We start from the raw sequence: 17,286 nt of genomic DNA, 5'->3' as shown, positions 1-17,286 counted from the left end.
ACGTAGCCGTTATTTGACAGCTCAGAAAACGGTTTTCTTCGGTCACGTTTCGTTACGATTGCGATTACGATAAAGGTAAGCTTGATCACGTACTACTAACAAAACGGCAGAAACACCAGACTATTCCTCTACTGGAAACCGATTTCTTTCATGATTTTTTTAAATGCAAAGTAACTATTTTTACTGGATAAAAAGCGGCCCTCTTGTAATAACCTAAAAATAAATAAAAGGTATGCCTGACAAAATTTGACATACATTTGGAGGAACACATACTAGAGCTTACGTTTTAGGTAGAGGTTACCTCACATTTAGTACGCCAAAGTTTTCAAATAACGTTAACCGGAGCAACTTCCTGCGAGCTTCGAAAACTCTCTAATATAATGAGTTTGTGAAAGCAACTCCTAATTGATGTGCTTTTCCTGATAATAATATGTCGCAATTTAATTAGTCAAGATACCGTTGCAAATCGATAGATTACCGCGGATCGAATTTGACGTTATTGACACTTGCGATAGATATTCCATCAGTGGGAACATAAAGTGAAGATTGTGATTTAGCTTTCTGAAAACATCCATTTTCCCGCACTCTTCCTGAAAAGGCAATTTTCATTTCATCTCTCATCTCACTCATAGCCATAGCGGTTGTAGTTAGCTATAATACGTGGTAATGGGGTCGTAAGGCGTAAATCTAAACCAAATTTCGTGTTTTAAATATAAAAATTAAAGTCGGTTGAATGGGGGAAGTTGGCCAGAATTTTGTGTAGAATTTATTGCTATTTTAGGATTCAGGAAATATTTATAAATTGCTGAAATGCACGGGAAAAGGTGAAAGTCTGCAATTATTTTCACGTTAAAAAATGCGTCGCAAATTGCTTGAAGTAAAATAAACTACAATCTGTTCTTGATGGATGTTTTTCAGTAGAATTTTTTTCTAAAAAAAAAAAAATATATATCATCTTTCCTTTGAGGAACAACACAATTTCACTTTTTTAAACCAAGATTACAGGTGGCTGCAGTTACGTTGAAAAGCTTTTTTTGCTCAAAAATGCTGAAGAACATGAGAAGGGCGATGGGTAACAGTAAAAAAACAGAAACATTCGCTCTTTGCCGAAAATAGCGAATTATTCTCACAAATAACATATTCTTCGATCGTGGACATCATACTGCGCCATAATCGACGGAATCAAGACACACATTCAACTATTACGTAATTGATCATAAACGTTATGGGTGCTTGATTAAATCCGATCTGGCAGCGGCATCATTATGCAAAACTGCATCCGAAGGAATGCGTCCGTTGTTGGCAATACGTAATGGGAATATTCCTGTATACCACGCTCATTGAACACGACAATCGAACAATATAATTAGTATTGTTTACGGTTTTGTCTTTGATACCTACATGGCTCAAGTGGCCTACGGAAGAAACAAAAGAAACGTGCATCGTTGCCGCATTATCCACGAGAATTTCAAAGCCGTAGCAACACCTATTAAATCGATTCTCTTCGCATATTAATGGCCCGCTCCTAATCAATTTGCACTAATTAAAACTTCACTTTACGGCGGCCCTAGAATTACCATGAAACTCATCAATCAGGCAATCGAGCAATATCTGTTGATATTTATAGCTTTAGTTTAAAGGCATCGAGAGGACTTCCTCTTGTTCGCCGATTTGGCAACGTCGATAACGTTGCGCTTCTTTGGTCACAAAAATAAATACCTCTTTTAGACTTTTAAGTAGGAGGATCTTCCTCAATAAACAGGTGAGTTAGTTCTTATTTTATTAAAGCGATGGAACCAACGGGCGGAAATAAAGACGATGTTACGGGTACTTGCCTCGTGCCTGCGTTTTTAAGTGGTCCCCAGTCCAAAAAGAATAATGTTGAATCGGTAATTGATGCGGAAAAGTGAGAATAGCGAAATTATGCAGGTTCCTTTGCTCAGAACTAATTTTCTCTGCTCACTGTGGGAGAATCTTAATTCAGCAATAACTAAGTGCAATTTTAAGCTCCCTCACATTTCCAATACCATTTATTGAACAAGTTTAAACCCTGCGGGGCAATTAATCGCCAGACCTTTCTTCGACTCAAAAATCTGCCCCTGAGCTAATTTCTTCTGGGAATTTTTTATAATTACTCCACCATGATTCAAGACAGAGAATACAGAGAATATTTTTAGATAAGACACTGACAAAGCATTAACACAAAATGTCAAAATAACTTCTGTTACCTTTAATGGGGCTGCAGGTTATCTACAGTTTAATTATCTCTGTACAATAAAATTATCAGTTTCGTGTGGGCTTAGCGGACTGCAGAGCTATTATTGCTTCGGAATTATCAGTCGAGTGTGAAATTTCCAATGTAAATTTTCAATAAGTGCATTTCTCTTATGGATTTTTTGACGTGGGGAAATATTCGCTTAAATTTTGGGTTTTATCTGGTTGAAAAATTGCTACAATGTAGATTCGCCTTCACTGTTGATTTTCCGGACTTCTACGAGAATAAGCCTTAGAATATTCAGTCCAAAAACAGACAAAATAAATAACACGTCAAACCTATATGTAGACCGAATCCATTTATCAAGAACATCAATCATCAATCTCGAAAGAGATTTAACATCTAAATAGAACGTTTAAAGAAGGTCGTTATACTTGGTACGTGAAATTGGGAGGAATAATCACTGGTCGTTAGCGCTAGTTCTTGCGAAAGTAGTCCATCTAGAGAATTTTACGAAACTCACTTTACAAAAAAATATTAAAAATTCTTTTGTATTCAAATGCAGGCAGCGGATAGGTGTAAGGAAAAGGCGGTGAAGATTCCGGGCTAAATCGAAATTAACTATCGTAATAGCATGTGTTTGAGCTTAATTTGAACTGAAGAGAAATTTTTATACAGGGTGATTCTTAACTTATACGCATAAACCTGGGAAATTATAATTGAGGACAAGTAATGATTATTAATGAAAAAAAATGTAGTGAGTTCCGGAGATACAAATTTATTTCAAATAATTATATATATTATTAATTTATATATATTATATACAGGGTTATTCACGTCATGCTACACGAAATATTGCGGCTAAAGTATTTAATATTTCGAATATTTCTTTTTTACGATGTGTAGAACTCATATAGAGATACATTCTAAAATTATTTTACTTTTATACAGGGGGTTGTAAATAAGTACATCTAAAATGCCAATATAAAGAATCATATTTATGCATTCTTTTTTCCGATAATTCTTTATTTATGATATTTTCAATATTATTACGCAAATAATATTGAAAATATCATAAATAAAGAATTATCGGAAAAAAGAATGCATAAATATGATTCTTTATATTGGCATTTTAGATGTCACCGTGGCAACTGATACAAAAAGTAATAGGATTTTCTACTTTCTTTAAAAATCGTAATTTTCAAGGAAAACTTGTACATTTAGGTATAGGAAAGTATAATAGTTTTCGATCGGTAATATTTCAATCTGATAGTTGGAGTAATAAAATATAGGGTGTTCCCTTTAAATTAAGCAACTTAATATCTTTCAAAGTAAGTACATTTTTCAATTTATTTTTTGGACACACTGTATAAGATATCTAAATTTTCATGACTATGGCATGAAATATGCTTCATGTCTGAGGCTTAATGTGAATTTCGGCTTACTCCAATTTAAACTTCCTTTAAAGCAAAGTTTTTAAATTGGCACTACATTTTTACAAAATCTCAATTATTTCAAAATCCTTAAGGTTTAGGATAGGTAAACCTTAATCAAACTTACATTTATTTTTTTCAAGGAATCTAAAACGGTACTAATATATTGAGTGTTCCATTTAAAAAAACATAACTTTGATATTTTTTACTTATTTACAACCCCCTGTATAAAAGTAAAATAATTTTAGAATGTACCTCTATATGAGTTCTACACATCGCAAAAAAGAAAAATTCGAAATATTAAATACTTTAGCCGCAATACTCTGTGTAACATGACGTGAATAACCCTGTATATTATTTATATATACAGGGTGTCCCAGATAAGGATGAACAGCATGGGGATCTTGGAAACGGTAATAGATACAAAATGGTTTAAATTGGGAAAAAGTTGGGCAATTTAAAGCAAATTAATAATCTGTTTTTATATCGACGAAATTCCGAATGGTTACGAAGATATCCGGAAAAAAACGAATTTGGCGGTTTTCGTTTTTTGCAAATAACTCTTATACGGTTATAGTTAGAGGAATAAAAGTTTTACATTATTAAAGCACTTTTTTGAGAACTGTTTAGCAGTGTTGCCAGTTTTCTTGTTACATCCTTACTTTCGGAGAAAAATGAGTAAACTTTTGATTTTCATATGGGCGTGATATCAATTATTTATATTTTCAAAATCGTCATAAAATTCCCTTTTCAGCCATGCATTACATTTAATATTTTTCTCAGAAACTCTATGAGTTATAGCCATTAAAGCATTTTTTGATAAGTAGGCCATGATTTTGACTTATAGTAATGGTGCACATTAAATAAATGAATGCTGTGGAAACGTCAACATTATTTAAAAGTATAAATATATTACTGGTATCACCCTAAAATTAAAAAAATAATTGTTTCAAATTATGTATTTAATAACAACAATGCGGCTAAACTTGGATCGAATCAAATGTTGACGTTTCCACAGCATTCATTTATTTAATGTGCACCATTACTATAAGTCAAAATCATGGCCTACTTATCAAAAAATGCTTTAATGGCTATAACTCATAGAGTTTCTGAGAAAAATATTAAATGTAATGCATGGCTGAAAAGGGAATTTTATGACGATTTTGAAAATATAAACAATTGATATCACGCCCATATGAAAATCAAAAGTTTACTCATTTTTCTCCGAAAGTAAGGATGTAACAAGAAAACTGGCAACACTGCTAAACAGTTCTCAAAAAAGTGCTTTAATAATGTAAAACTTTTATTCCTCTAACTATAACCGTATAAGAGTTATTTGCAAAAAACGAAAACCGCCAAATTCGTTTTTTTCCGGATATCTTCGTAACCATTCGGAATTTCGTCGATATAAAAACAGATTATTAATTTGCTTTAAATTGCCTAACTTTTTCCCAATTTAAACCATTTTGTATCTATTACCGTTTCCGAGATCCCCATGCTGTTCATCCTTATCTGGGACACCCTGTATATACAGGGTGGTCACTTTTACGACGCATTCTATGGGGATTTTCGAAACGGTTAAAGATACAAGGTTGGTTAAATGGAGAAAAAGTTTCGTATTTTTATGCTCTGCAAAAAGCTGAAAGCAAAATTGAAATATCTTATGTAATTACTAAGATATCAAAGAAATACCAAAAAAGTCGATTTTCTTTTTTTGTCTATAACTTATTTATTTTTCATACAATCATTTTGAAACTTGGGTGTTCTATATTTTCCGTCAGTGTCTTCAATATGGAAAGGCCAAAAATATCCTAGGCCTACTAGTTTACGTGAAAATAATACTAACTTTCGATTTTCTTATGGACGCCATATTGGATTTTCGCATTTTTGAAAAACACGAAAGATTTCCGTTTCGGCGAGGTGCAACACAAGGGTCTTCTGAACTATTTTACAATAAAAATTAAAATATTTAAATATTTAATGAAAAATTCAAGTAGCACTGAATTTGTCAAGGTCATAATTGGTTACCAAGTTACTGACTGTCTTTGACACATAAGTCAAGTAGCCAATATTATTGGTTGCTATGTCAACATAATTTTATTTAAAAAGAAATTTAGTAAAAAAGTGAGTTTTGTTCTTCTGTAAATTAAGTAAATTTTAATTTTTATCAAAATGGGATGATATTTCTCCAAAGATGAGAAAATAGACATGTATAATGTGTACATAAGACATTCAAAAAACGCTTATCTTATCTTAGAAACCCAATTACAAATTTCTTTCGGACCATTGACCCAGCTGTTATCAGAAGAGCTACTTCAAATATGTAGTATGAGCGAACGGCATTATGTATTACTCATAGTGGCGGTCATTTTGAACATTTTATATAATTTTCTCTCCTCGTATTAATTTCTTTGTTAATTAATGTTAGTTAATGTTAAAGTTTGTGTTATTGATTTTCGAAAATACATTTGATAATTTTTTTTATTACTTATTTAAAAGTTGTATTATTGACTACTTGACTTATGTGTCAAAGACAGTCAGTAACTTGGTAACCAATTATGACCTTGACAAATTCAGTGCTACTTGAATTTTTCATTAAATATTTAAATATTTTAATTTTTATTGTAAAATAGTTCAGAAGACCCTTGTGTTGCACCTCGCCGAAACGGAAATCTTTCGTGTTTTTCAAAAATGCGAAAATCCAATATGGCGTCCATAAGAAAATCGAAAGTTAGTATTATTTTCACGTAAACTAGTAGGCCTAGGATATTTTTGGCCTTTCCATATTGAAGACACTGACGGAAAATATAGAACACCCAAGTTTCAAAATGATTGTATGAAAAATAAATAAGTTATAGACAAAAAAAGAAAATCGACTTTTTTGGTATTTCTTTGATATCTTAGTAATTACATAAGATATTTCAATTTTGCTTTCAGCTTTTTGCAGAGCATAAAAATACGAAACTTTTTCTCCATTTAACCAACCTTGTATCTTTAACCGTTTCGAAAATCCCCATAGAATGCGTCGTAAAAGTGACCACCCTGTATATAGATATTATTAATTAATATACAGTATTTTTCACGAACCAGTACAGCTGTGTCATAAACGGTGAAAAGTGTTACCACATTAATTTAGTTTTTTACAAAAATCTCTGTAAATTGGTTAATTATAATTGATACGCTTCGTAGTTATATTTAGAGGCGTAAGGTTGGCAACAATTTGCAACGTTGTCAATTGTCATATAAAATTTACCCTGTTGTTGATTCCGAAGTGCAGAAGTTAGTGAGTTTTGTGTGCTTTCTTGTTTCTCTCGCAAACTGGAAGATAGTAATAATTGTCTATCTAGGTATCAAAAATATATATCTAGTTTCACATTGTAAAAATTTAAATATAGAAAAAGTCAGAAGTGTAACGTGCTTATTTAAAGGCGATATGAACAAATCTAAACTGACCTGGCAACATTGTGACAAAAACAGCCATTTTTAAATTATGACGTAACTGCACTGATTCGCGAAAAATACTGTATATATGTACTAATATGCTCATTTAATTTGAAAGTTTTATTCTTGCGTGATCAAGAGTATGTTTTTTACCAAGGGACGGTTATAAATGTCGGATGAAATATACAGGGTGAGTCCTAACGAAACCGTCGCAGAGCAGGTGCGTGTAGGGGACCTCAAAATATGGTAAATTTTTTTCCAAAGTTAATAGTTGAGGAATATTAATTTCCGAAGGTAGCTTGAAATTTTCTAAAAAACTGCAGATTTTAGTAATGCGTTATCATAACGCAACCAAATTTGCATCATGTTTTATTTTTATCAGCATTTTTAACTAGTAGAAATGTGAAATCGATACATGCTCAATAAGAATTGGGTTAGGGGTAAGGTAAGGTCTAAAAGAGTTCAGATTTTTTTTTATCCGTAAGGTAACTAACACACGGACAATACCGTTTAATACCAAATTTAATTCCGAAACTTTTATTCTCCTTCAAAATTTTTCGAATTTTATTTATTAACAATTATCATTTTTGATAAAATCGCAGGAACAGAACCCAACCAAATTTAAAGGGATTTAAAGGAATTAACCAGTCAAGGGGTCTTACTTTACCTAAAGCGCATCGTTCTTGACTAGTAAGTCATTCGTAATTTACCAAAGTCATGCAAGTGACAGATATCCTAAATATGACATTACATCAGCGCGATTATTTATTTATTCATTTATTTATTTTTATTCACAAGTCAACTTCAGGAGATCAACATCTCCCCAACCATTAGCCGCAGGAAAAAATATTCAACAAATCGTCATAATTTGAGGTCCCCCACGCGCTCCGGCTTTGTGTCGGTTCCATTTCGATGCACCGGCGATGTTCCACCGATGCACCCTGTATATTCCATCGTTTATCTGTCAAAATCTCCATTTTAACTACGGGTGGGGTTTAAGATGAAGGTGTACAGCTGGGTATAAGCGATCTTAAGCCCCCTTAAAGGTTTTATCATAACTGCAAAGTCATCATTTGCCGTCAAAATGGACAAACTAATGTATAATACATCTAAAAAGAACAATAGGCATAATTGGCCCCAATTACGCACATTACACATAAAAAATTGCCGATGCTTCCATCTGAAACAACACGAGGCATTCCTCCTAATTGCTTGACGGTAGCGAGGGCTCGAATTAGAAATTTATTATCATCCAGTGGCAGGTAGATTGAATCGCCCATTTTTATTATTAATCGCTGACGTTTTCGCGTTCTTTCCCATACCTACAGGTACAAAGATAGATAATAGCTACAAATTATCGTAATTACGACTTTATGTCGCTTTAGAGGCTAATTATCCCGCTAACCTGTTGCTGAGATAAATCTACCGGTGACTTGAAAAGTATCAATATCTATATTATGCAAGCAACATCTTCAGTAGACCGCGATCTAAAGAGCGTTATTTCCGCGATGAAACGAGTTCCTTTCAACTTAAAATTTATTTTCATGGGCAATTTAACGTTATATCTAAATTTGAACGTTAAAATAATTAAAAAAATAGGAGCAAGAATGTGTTATTGAAACGTATACTACGTGACAAAGAAAGGTAAACACCCATTAAAAACCATTTTATTTTGATAATTTTTTGCATGTTGACTTATCTTAAAAAAAGAAAGAAATGATCAAAATTTCAAGTTTATCTGTTAATTTTTGTTTAGTTTCCATGGGTCGTTCCTTAAAAAAATAAAATTTTGTTTAAACATTTTTGTTCACATTTCCATCGCAACTTTTGTGAAGTGTGTTGCAATCGGTCGTAATTTTTACTCATTATGCCTAGAGTGCGTAGAATTGAACAGATCCGTCAGCTTAGTGACTTTGAGAGGGGGCGGATTGTTGGGTTGCGCGAAGCAGGTCTGTCGGTCAGAGAAGTGTCTAGAAGAACTAACAGATCCTTAGGAACCATAGTGCGGTGTTACCAGGCGTGGACTCAGGAAGGCCGTGGGCACAGAGCCAGAGGCACTGGGCGACTCAGAGGATCCACAGAGCGCGAAGATCGTCGATTGCGACTTTTGGCTCTTAGAGATCGATTTAACAGCAGTCGAGCTATTGCAAATCAGTGGTTTGAAAAACATGGGAATAGGGTTGGTATGCCTACAGTATATCTCCGAATACGAAGTTTTGGCCTTTTGTCCTATCGTCCGCATTGGGTGCTGCCTCTCACTCGCGAACATCGATCTAATCGCTTACAATGGTGTAGAGAGAGGATTCAGTGGGACCAAGAATGGACTCAGGTGATCTTTAGTGATGAATCCCGCTTCTGTCTGGGGATGAACGACGGTCGGGCAAGGGTGAGAAGGCGACGGGGTGAAAGGCGAGATCCACAATTTGACAGAGAGCGTCATGTCCACCGTACTGTAGGCGTTATGATATGGGGTGCTATCGCATATGGTAGCAGGTCACCCCTAGTTTTCATTAGAGGCAACATGACTGCCCAACGCTATATCCAAGAAGTGTTGGAGCCATATGTGATTCCATATTTTCGAACTATCCCGAACGCTATTTTCCAGCAAGACAATGCTAGACCTCATGTTGCTAGGCAAACAATAACGTTCATGGATCAACATCAAATCAACCGTTTACCCTGGCCACCTCGATCGCCGGATCTGTCTCCTATTGAACATGTCTGGGACATGATTGGCCGCAGACTGTTGAATTTACAGCACCCTCCACAGACTTTAGCAGCCCTTACTCATGAAGTTCAGATTGCCTGGAATGAGATACCTCAAGAAGACATTGACAATCTTATTAGATCCGAGCCCAGGCGTATCAATGAGTGTATAAGGAACCGTGGATGCGCAACACACTATTGAAAAAAAATGAAGTTCTTCCTCTGATCTTGCCGAAAATGTAATCATTGAATAAGTATGTGGTACTGAACACGTACAAAAAAAATTATCAAAATAAAATTATCTTTAATGGGTGTTTACCTTTCTTTGTCACGCAGTATATTAATTTAAGCAAAATGTCTATATGTCGCTCCCTTGGAGCGGTGAAAACCTGGCTTAACTTAAAAAAAAAATACCGGGAAGAAAAACTTCCAACGACCACCAAGAAGAAACCCCAAGAGCTTCTGATAGGCGAGATGGTGCGCACAGAAAAAATCAGAATCATGTCATTAAGCTTTCAAGTTCAACAAAACTATCCACTATTAACTCATATTTTAAACTTTATCAACATCATTCACCGTTTCCATCCACATTTAAATAAATTATTCACGGCTCAGCTACCTGTACACGTCGATAAATCCTCAGCAACTCGAAATCGATAATCACGCAAACCTCGATAGGTGTAAGAAAGGTAAGAAGAATCCCACGTTATGCAATTTTGTGCGGTCTACGACGATGGCAATGTCCAATAAGCTGTTGATTTTCTACATATTTCTCGCGTGTTTCGACTTAAATTTCGAGGAAAATCCTGAGGAAAATATGGAAAAGGAAAAAGTGGTCCCAAAAATAATAGACAAAGTGCAAGGTGGAAGAGGTCAGTTTCCACAGTGGGGCGAAAACGAACTTGGTACCCACACAATTTTAGTAATCACACAAACACATTTTGGTCATTTTCCCTTAGAGTTCTTTTACTTCATAGTTTGAATATGTTAATTTTGATTTATACTTGTCCTCACAAGATTCTCCTCCAAACAGTCTCCAAATTTTAGTCAAGGATCCGCCAACAGTTAAATGAAAGCAAACACTGCTGCCTTCTATACATTATGTGTGATAGACCCAGACAGTCTCAGCAGGACGAACCCGGAATTCAGAGAATAGCTGGAAACGCTCCAGGCAACGACATTTTCAAAAGAATTTTAAAAATATTTGTTATTAGAAATTATGCAATAATGATCTTATTTCTGCAGATGAAGTCTTGACAGTGTACGTGGGAACCGGGCCTCCGAAAAGCAACGGTCTTCACAAATACGTAATCCAGATCTACAAACAGGCCAACAGACTCACTTTCGATAAGCCGCGCATATCCAACGCTTCTGAAGGTAAATGCCTGAAATTCTCTATTAAAAAATTCACAAAAAATCGCGATCTAGAAGGACTTGTCGCAGGTAACTTCTTCCAGGCAGAGTGGCACAACTACGTCTCCCACTTTATACAAGCAACCACAATTTCTTGCGCCAATTTTGCACGCATTATGCTAAGTTAATAATAGCTAGAAATAAAACCAGACTTACCGGAATACCCGTTGCATTTATTATTGGCGTGTCCGTTCTGTTGATAAAGCGGAGTGTGTCCATTATGGTGGGCGTGTCCGTTATGGTGGACATGCCCGTTAGCTGCTGTTTGTCCGTTAACGAAGTGTCCGTTACCGTTAAAAGTTGGTTGTCCGTTGGGAGGCGCATGGCCGTTCAAGCCACGAAATATTGACGTTTGCGGCATGATGAGTCTCCCTTTTACGAGTGGTGCGGGAGTTAGAGTTGGTTCACATGTTGAACTTGGGCACTATCACCTAAAATATATGTAAATATCATGATAAATCCTCACGGGCATAACGATGGAAGCGTAATAGTCATTTTAATGAAAGCAAACCACTGGTAACATAGAAAATGTCAACACTGTCAAATAGACATTACTGTCAATGACGTTACGTGGAACATATCACTTTTACGTTCATGAGGGTCCACTACCAAGCAAAGTGCGAAAAGCACTTAAAAGCGCAGACATATTTGAGTTACGCAAATGTATTGCTAACAGTCACATTCGTGTTGAATCTTAGCCATAACTCAAAACTTTAACTGTTTTCATTCAATATGAAGAAATTAGGTGCATGAGACTTCAATTTATGAGAGGTCCGCTGAGAATCATGTTTCGCCATTGGTGTGGAAAACGGAAAGTGGTTGCAATGAAGCAGCCTAGACACAGTGGTCCCATTGTTGAGTAGGGTGTCCACGACTAGCGTGACGCAGGGGTATATCCTTTAATCGTAAAGATCGGCGAAAGCAGGCTTCATCTTAAAGAACGGGAAGAAGCGACTACGTCGTAATCTTCGTCGTACTATCGTAATCAGACAAATAAATTGGGTCCACTTTGGCCAACTGTAGTCAAAGCATCTCTTTCCGTCCTGTCCTGTGTAAATGACCATTAATGCACATGTGCTGTAACAGTTATTTACCTCCGAAGAAAACGAAGAAAAAAATATGTCAATTCGCACTGAAAATCCAATGATTTCGCATTGTTTAACATAACTCACAGAAAAATTAAGTCAACGACCAGCACAGTCTACACCGTGACAGACATTAAGAAAAATCTTCCTTCTTCCGGACAATTTCTTCGCTCACATACCTAGTACATCATGCTTAATTGCCATTGAAGCAATGGAATTAAAATACAACACACGTTATTAGGTAAGTAACCATAATGAGATTATTAATAAGTATATGGATGAAAGAAAATGGGTACCTATACAGTTAGAAGACATAGACTTATGAACAGGAAGGCAGCAGAGCAAAAATGTCGGTGTACTCTTATACTCCAACAATGATATTGATTCGATTTTGATGTTATCATAAAAAACTAAAAGGGGAAAATGTAACTTTCGAGTTCTTGATGGTGGAATCTCGGAAACCGTAAGAGATGCAGAGCATGTCAAATTAGAAAAAAATCCAAATTTAGACGTCAACAAAAAGCTACTTCAACAGTTGCGACTACTTTTGCACGCAAAAAAACGAATATTTGAGTTCTAAATAATTGAAAAACTGCCCATAGCATACATATGAAACGCGGGCTTTAAACTAAAAAATACGTTTTATTGAGGAAAAAAAATCAAAAAGAAATTAAAAAATATTTAAAAAAATCAAAATACATAAGGTACATTACAAAACCTTTTTTCTTATAATTGAATTACATTAAATTCCCACATCTCTCCGCCATTTTTTGGTTTTAAACTTTCAGCAATGAGCCTTCTGGTTTTAACCATCATTAGTGCTGTTTGTTTAATAGATGCTTTTGGGAAGTATGGACTGCTCTAAAGCGAAGAGCTCAATAGAGGTGAGAAATGCCGTCATTCTCCACCGAGAACGCCATGTTAATAATTTTTTTCCATTAGCAGCAATGAATTGATTTTTTCCGTCGCTCAATGCTTAAAACAACCTACTGTAAAACCAAATCGAATTGATTCTCACAAATCGATTAATCAAGCGTTAAACAGAGGCATTTGTTCTACACTTTGTAAATTTATCGAAGACAACTTCAATGCTTCTTTACTTATTCTAAAGAACGACTGGTACCATATAGCGACGATAATTATTGCAGTAGAAAGTGACAAAAACGGCATTTATCCCAATCAAGCAGGCGAATAATGGCACATTAAAGGGGCAATTACTGGAAATTGACGTCTAGTGCTTTCTCTGGTACTAACTACCTCCTGATACAGTTTAATATGATTGCTGTGTTAATTTCGTCTAGTGTCGAAGGAATTAGGTCAATAACCATAAGTACGACCTGCTAAAATCAAATTACCTAGATATTCAGTGATTCTAAGGTTAAAGCGCAGTTTTTGTTCTAATCAGCATGAACATCTAAAACCATCTAAAACTAAAAAAAAAAAGAAAAAATTATAAACGCTGGTTGCTTGCGCTTAGCTCTTTTAAATACAGTATGTTCCAAATTGGCTCTACATATACGGAGATCTCGCTTACCACAATAGGTACAGAGTTGATTAAATGGAGAAAGTTTTAAGGAATTTTTTGAGAGACTCTCTACCTGGTTTCAAAATTTTATTGGGATAAACATCAAGGCATCACAAAATTGTATCAACCCATGGAACCGCAAATCAACAGAATTTAATCAAGCAGACTGTATACATTTCAGTTTTATCGAATAGAGTTCATGGTTTTGCTTTACAAAATTATAGTTGGGATTTGAATGTGCCTTAAGCTTTTCAACGATTAACAATTGAATAATCACTATTCGAATTAAAGATAAGTATTACCGGCTCATTCACTGGTTTTCTTATAAAACCCATCAAGGACCTGTAATAACCTGTAGTAACCCAATAAATTGCTTTATGTTTTACCGTTTTTAGCAAAATGTAAAAAAGTGAAAAACAGCATGCCTAAGTTTGCTGTGTAGTTTCTAGACCAAGCCGAAAATTATTTTAACCATAATACCTTATCAGGGCTCTTTTTTACATTTTTATGTAAAACGCGATGACGTATCAATAATAATTCTATTTCCATTTTTTTCCGAGTTCTGTGTGATGACTTTAGATTCATGAAATTCCTATACATATAGAACTAATTTTGGACACACTGTATAATGCGGAGCAAAAATGAAAAAAATGTTTAGTGCGCACTGTATCCAGGGTGTCCGAAAATAACGTTGAAATATTTTGGAAAATGATTCTAGAGTTTAAAATAATAACAAAAGTTCTTATAAACACACTCCAAAAATTGCTTTATAAAGAAGCTAGAACCCTTTAAAGGGAGAACTCCGAAGATGGTTTTTTTGCAATATTTTCGAATCGGTTTGCATTAAAGTTATGAAATTCTGTATACTTTAATAAGTTGGAATGGGAAAAATTTTTTTGTGTTAATAATTGCAGATTTTAGTCAGGAACGTCACAGTCCAAAATATTTTGACATTATTTCCAGACATCCAGTATTTTAAAATTATTTAGAATCTCAGTCGTTACATACAGCTAGACTTCTCTTCACTGATGTTTTTTCTTATTTTATTTGGAAATAAGATCTCATACCCAAACAGAGGTGGAATTACGCACTATTTTTGATTAATATTAACAGAGAATAACATTCGCCCTTTACTAAGAGTTCGGTCGAAAATCTTAAAGCAATCATTTGAACCCTTAATAAAGGGCAAATACCATTCTCAGGTAGCCTTAACTGAGACTCTAACTGAGAATAGTGTGCAGTTCCTACCCGTGTGGGAAGCGTTATTCCCAGACGAAATAAAAGGAAAAATGAACAATCCTCGTATTTATTTCCTAACTAGTTACATAAATAGCTATTGTTCCATATTTTTGAGGCGCACTGTATCTCTTTTTGTGATGATTAATTACGCACGTAAGAGTATATACTACGTACATATACGTAATATATGCCTATGACCCAAGAATACAAAGGCAATCATTGAGCCGCACTCTGTGTACCAAATGTTCACAATGAAGGAATCCCAACAATGAGGAGCAAACAACTGATAACATCTCGATGCGGAACATAATAGAAAAACATGCCGTGTAATAAGAAGATATTCAAACGTCTCTTAGGGTTAATAATCGAAAAATAAAACTGATGATGAGTAGGAAAAATCTTTGAATTTTTTTGCATGTCTATATTAAGTGTACAAATTAAACATTTAATTATTGGGAGTGTAATTATAAAGTGCATATAAAGGCATGCGAAGATGAAGTATAATTGGTAATCCTGAACAGAATATTATGCAATTTGTCCCTGGAACTAATTTGTATAATTAACATTCACCACGAAAAATAAAGTAAAAACGCATTTAATGCATACTGTGTCACAATGATTATTTTCCTAACAAGTGCGAAAAGCGACACTTTCCCACACAAGACTGCCATAGAGTAACGCGGAGTCAAAGCCGCAAAATTTTTAACGAGAAACTAAATTGAAATGCGTGCTTTAAGGAGTAAAGTATCAATTTCAGCACGGTTCTAAAAAAAGCAGTTTCCGATCATATTTATTCAGTAGAGCAATCCCTGTGGACAATGTTACATGTGTATCGCTACATAATTAAACTGCGAATAGAATTTTTTTTATTTCTTTTATATTTATTGTTACGTTAATCAATATTATATTAAGAAGAAAAAAAAAACTTTTTTTTAAAGTTGAGTCTCAAAAACTCACCGATTAAACCACAAAAAAAATCCCAAAAAAAAACAACAAAACACAATCAAAATCGTTAATCAACTGTTTGTCAACAATGGCGCCACGGAGTAAAAAAGTCCGATTTTTTTTTTATCGCGACGGTGGCGTTTCCCAGCTGATCGCGCGATTCGTAAACAGCTGAAAGCCGACGATGTCTTGACCGTGGAGGATACGATGGGGAAATGTAGAAGTAGAATGTGTGTGCGACCGAAACGAAACGTCTCGGTTGGCCTAGGATAGAATAGGAGTGCGGTGTTGTTAGATGGGTAGGAAATTCTTCTAGTTAGGACCAAAAGATGGGACCAAGCGATGGGAGAAGGAGCAGGGAGGCCCAACCGCCTCAAGTACGAAGGGGACTCAGCGCTTTGCTGTCAAGTTAGTGCTGATCTTCATTTTTTTTCCATTTCCAACTCATAGAACATTCGGGTGATGGCACGGAATTAATTGTTTCGCCCCCGTATAAATAATGGATAGAGATGGCGGTCGATTTTGACTTATGAATGAAGTTAGAAATATAACAAATGTCCAATTTTAATGAGGACGTGCTAAATTCAACATTGTTTGACATTGTGAAGCTAGAAATTAAGCTGAGAGAGCTACTAAAATTTGACATTTGTTAAATTTCCCACCTCACTCATCTGTCAAACTCGGCCACTGTCTATCCATTGATTATACGGGGGCGAAACAATTCCGTGATATCGTTCGATTTTTAATAAGTTAGATTTACCTACTTCGTTACTCCGAACCAACCGTGGAACATGATCTTACCCAGCGCTGCTTAAGTTGACTACATTATTTGCAAATTTAATTCTCCATTACTGTCATCATGTAATGTCACAAGATTTTATAAGTTCACTAAAAAAAAATATTTTATTTTGTTCCACCATGTGCCTGAATTCTCCCATGGGAACCATAGCCTCCCCCCTAATCCAGATTAGAAAGTCGGGCACTCTTAGGAGGGTGTTAAGCGCCGCTCCTGGTGCGTTCTGAAGACCGCTTACTCGCTGTAGATCGGTCAACTTTAGCGTATAGCATGTGTTATGTATCAAATAAGTTTCCTAAACTTTGGGAAAAAATTTGAAATTTGAAAGTTCTCGCTGCGATTTCGTATAAAAAAATTAATTTTTTCTTAAAATTTGCCCCATCTATTCGGCGGATTTCATTAAATAAGATTCAGCAATGATGAAGCACGTGAAATATCTTCCCGCACCTGGCAACGCAGCCATATTAGAGATGGTCCGGTTGGCTCTT

General features: G+C 35.1%; 1 protein-coding gene across 1 annotated transcript in view; it reads right to left on the bottom strand.

Moving 5' to 3' along the window:
• The window catches only part of LOC136419211 (calpain-9-like), a 66,159-nt gene extending 49,906 nt beyond the window's left edge, over positions 1-16,253 (bottom strand). Inside the window, exons 1-2 of the mRNA XM_066405416.1 lie at positions 16,015-16,253; positions 11,365-11,639 (exon numbers count right to left, since the gene is read on the bottom strand). Coding sequence (XP_066261513.1) covers positions 11,365-11,569 — 205 coding nt within the window. The 5' untranslated portion in view covers positions 11,570-11,639; positions 16,015-16,253. The remainder of the gene's footprint in view (positions 1-11,364; positions 11,640-16,014) is intronic.
• Between the last annotated feature and the right edge of the window lie 1,033 nt (positions 16,254-17,286).

The sequence above is a fragment of the Euwallacea similis genome, chromosome 1, assembly GCF_039881205.1.
Source record: "Euwallacea similis isolate ESF13 chromosome 1, ESF131.1, whole genome shotgun sequence".
NCBI lineage: Eukaryota > Metazoa > Arthropoda > Insecta > Coleoptera > Curculionidae > Euwallacea > Euwallacea similis.
Note: the sequence above shows the minus strand (reverse complement) of the source record. Positions and strands in the feature narration are given on the sequence as shown.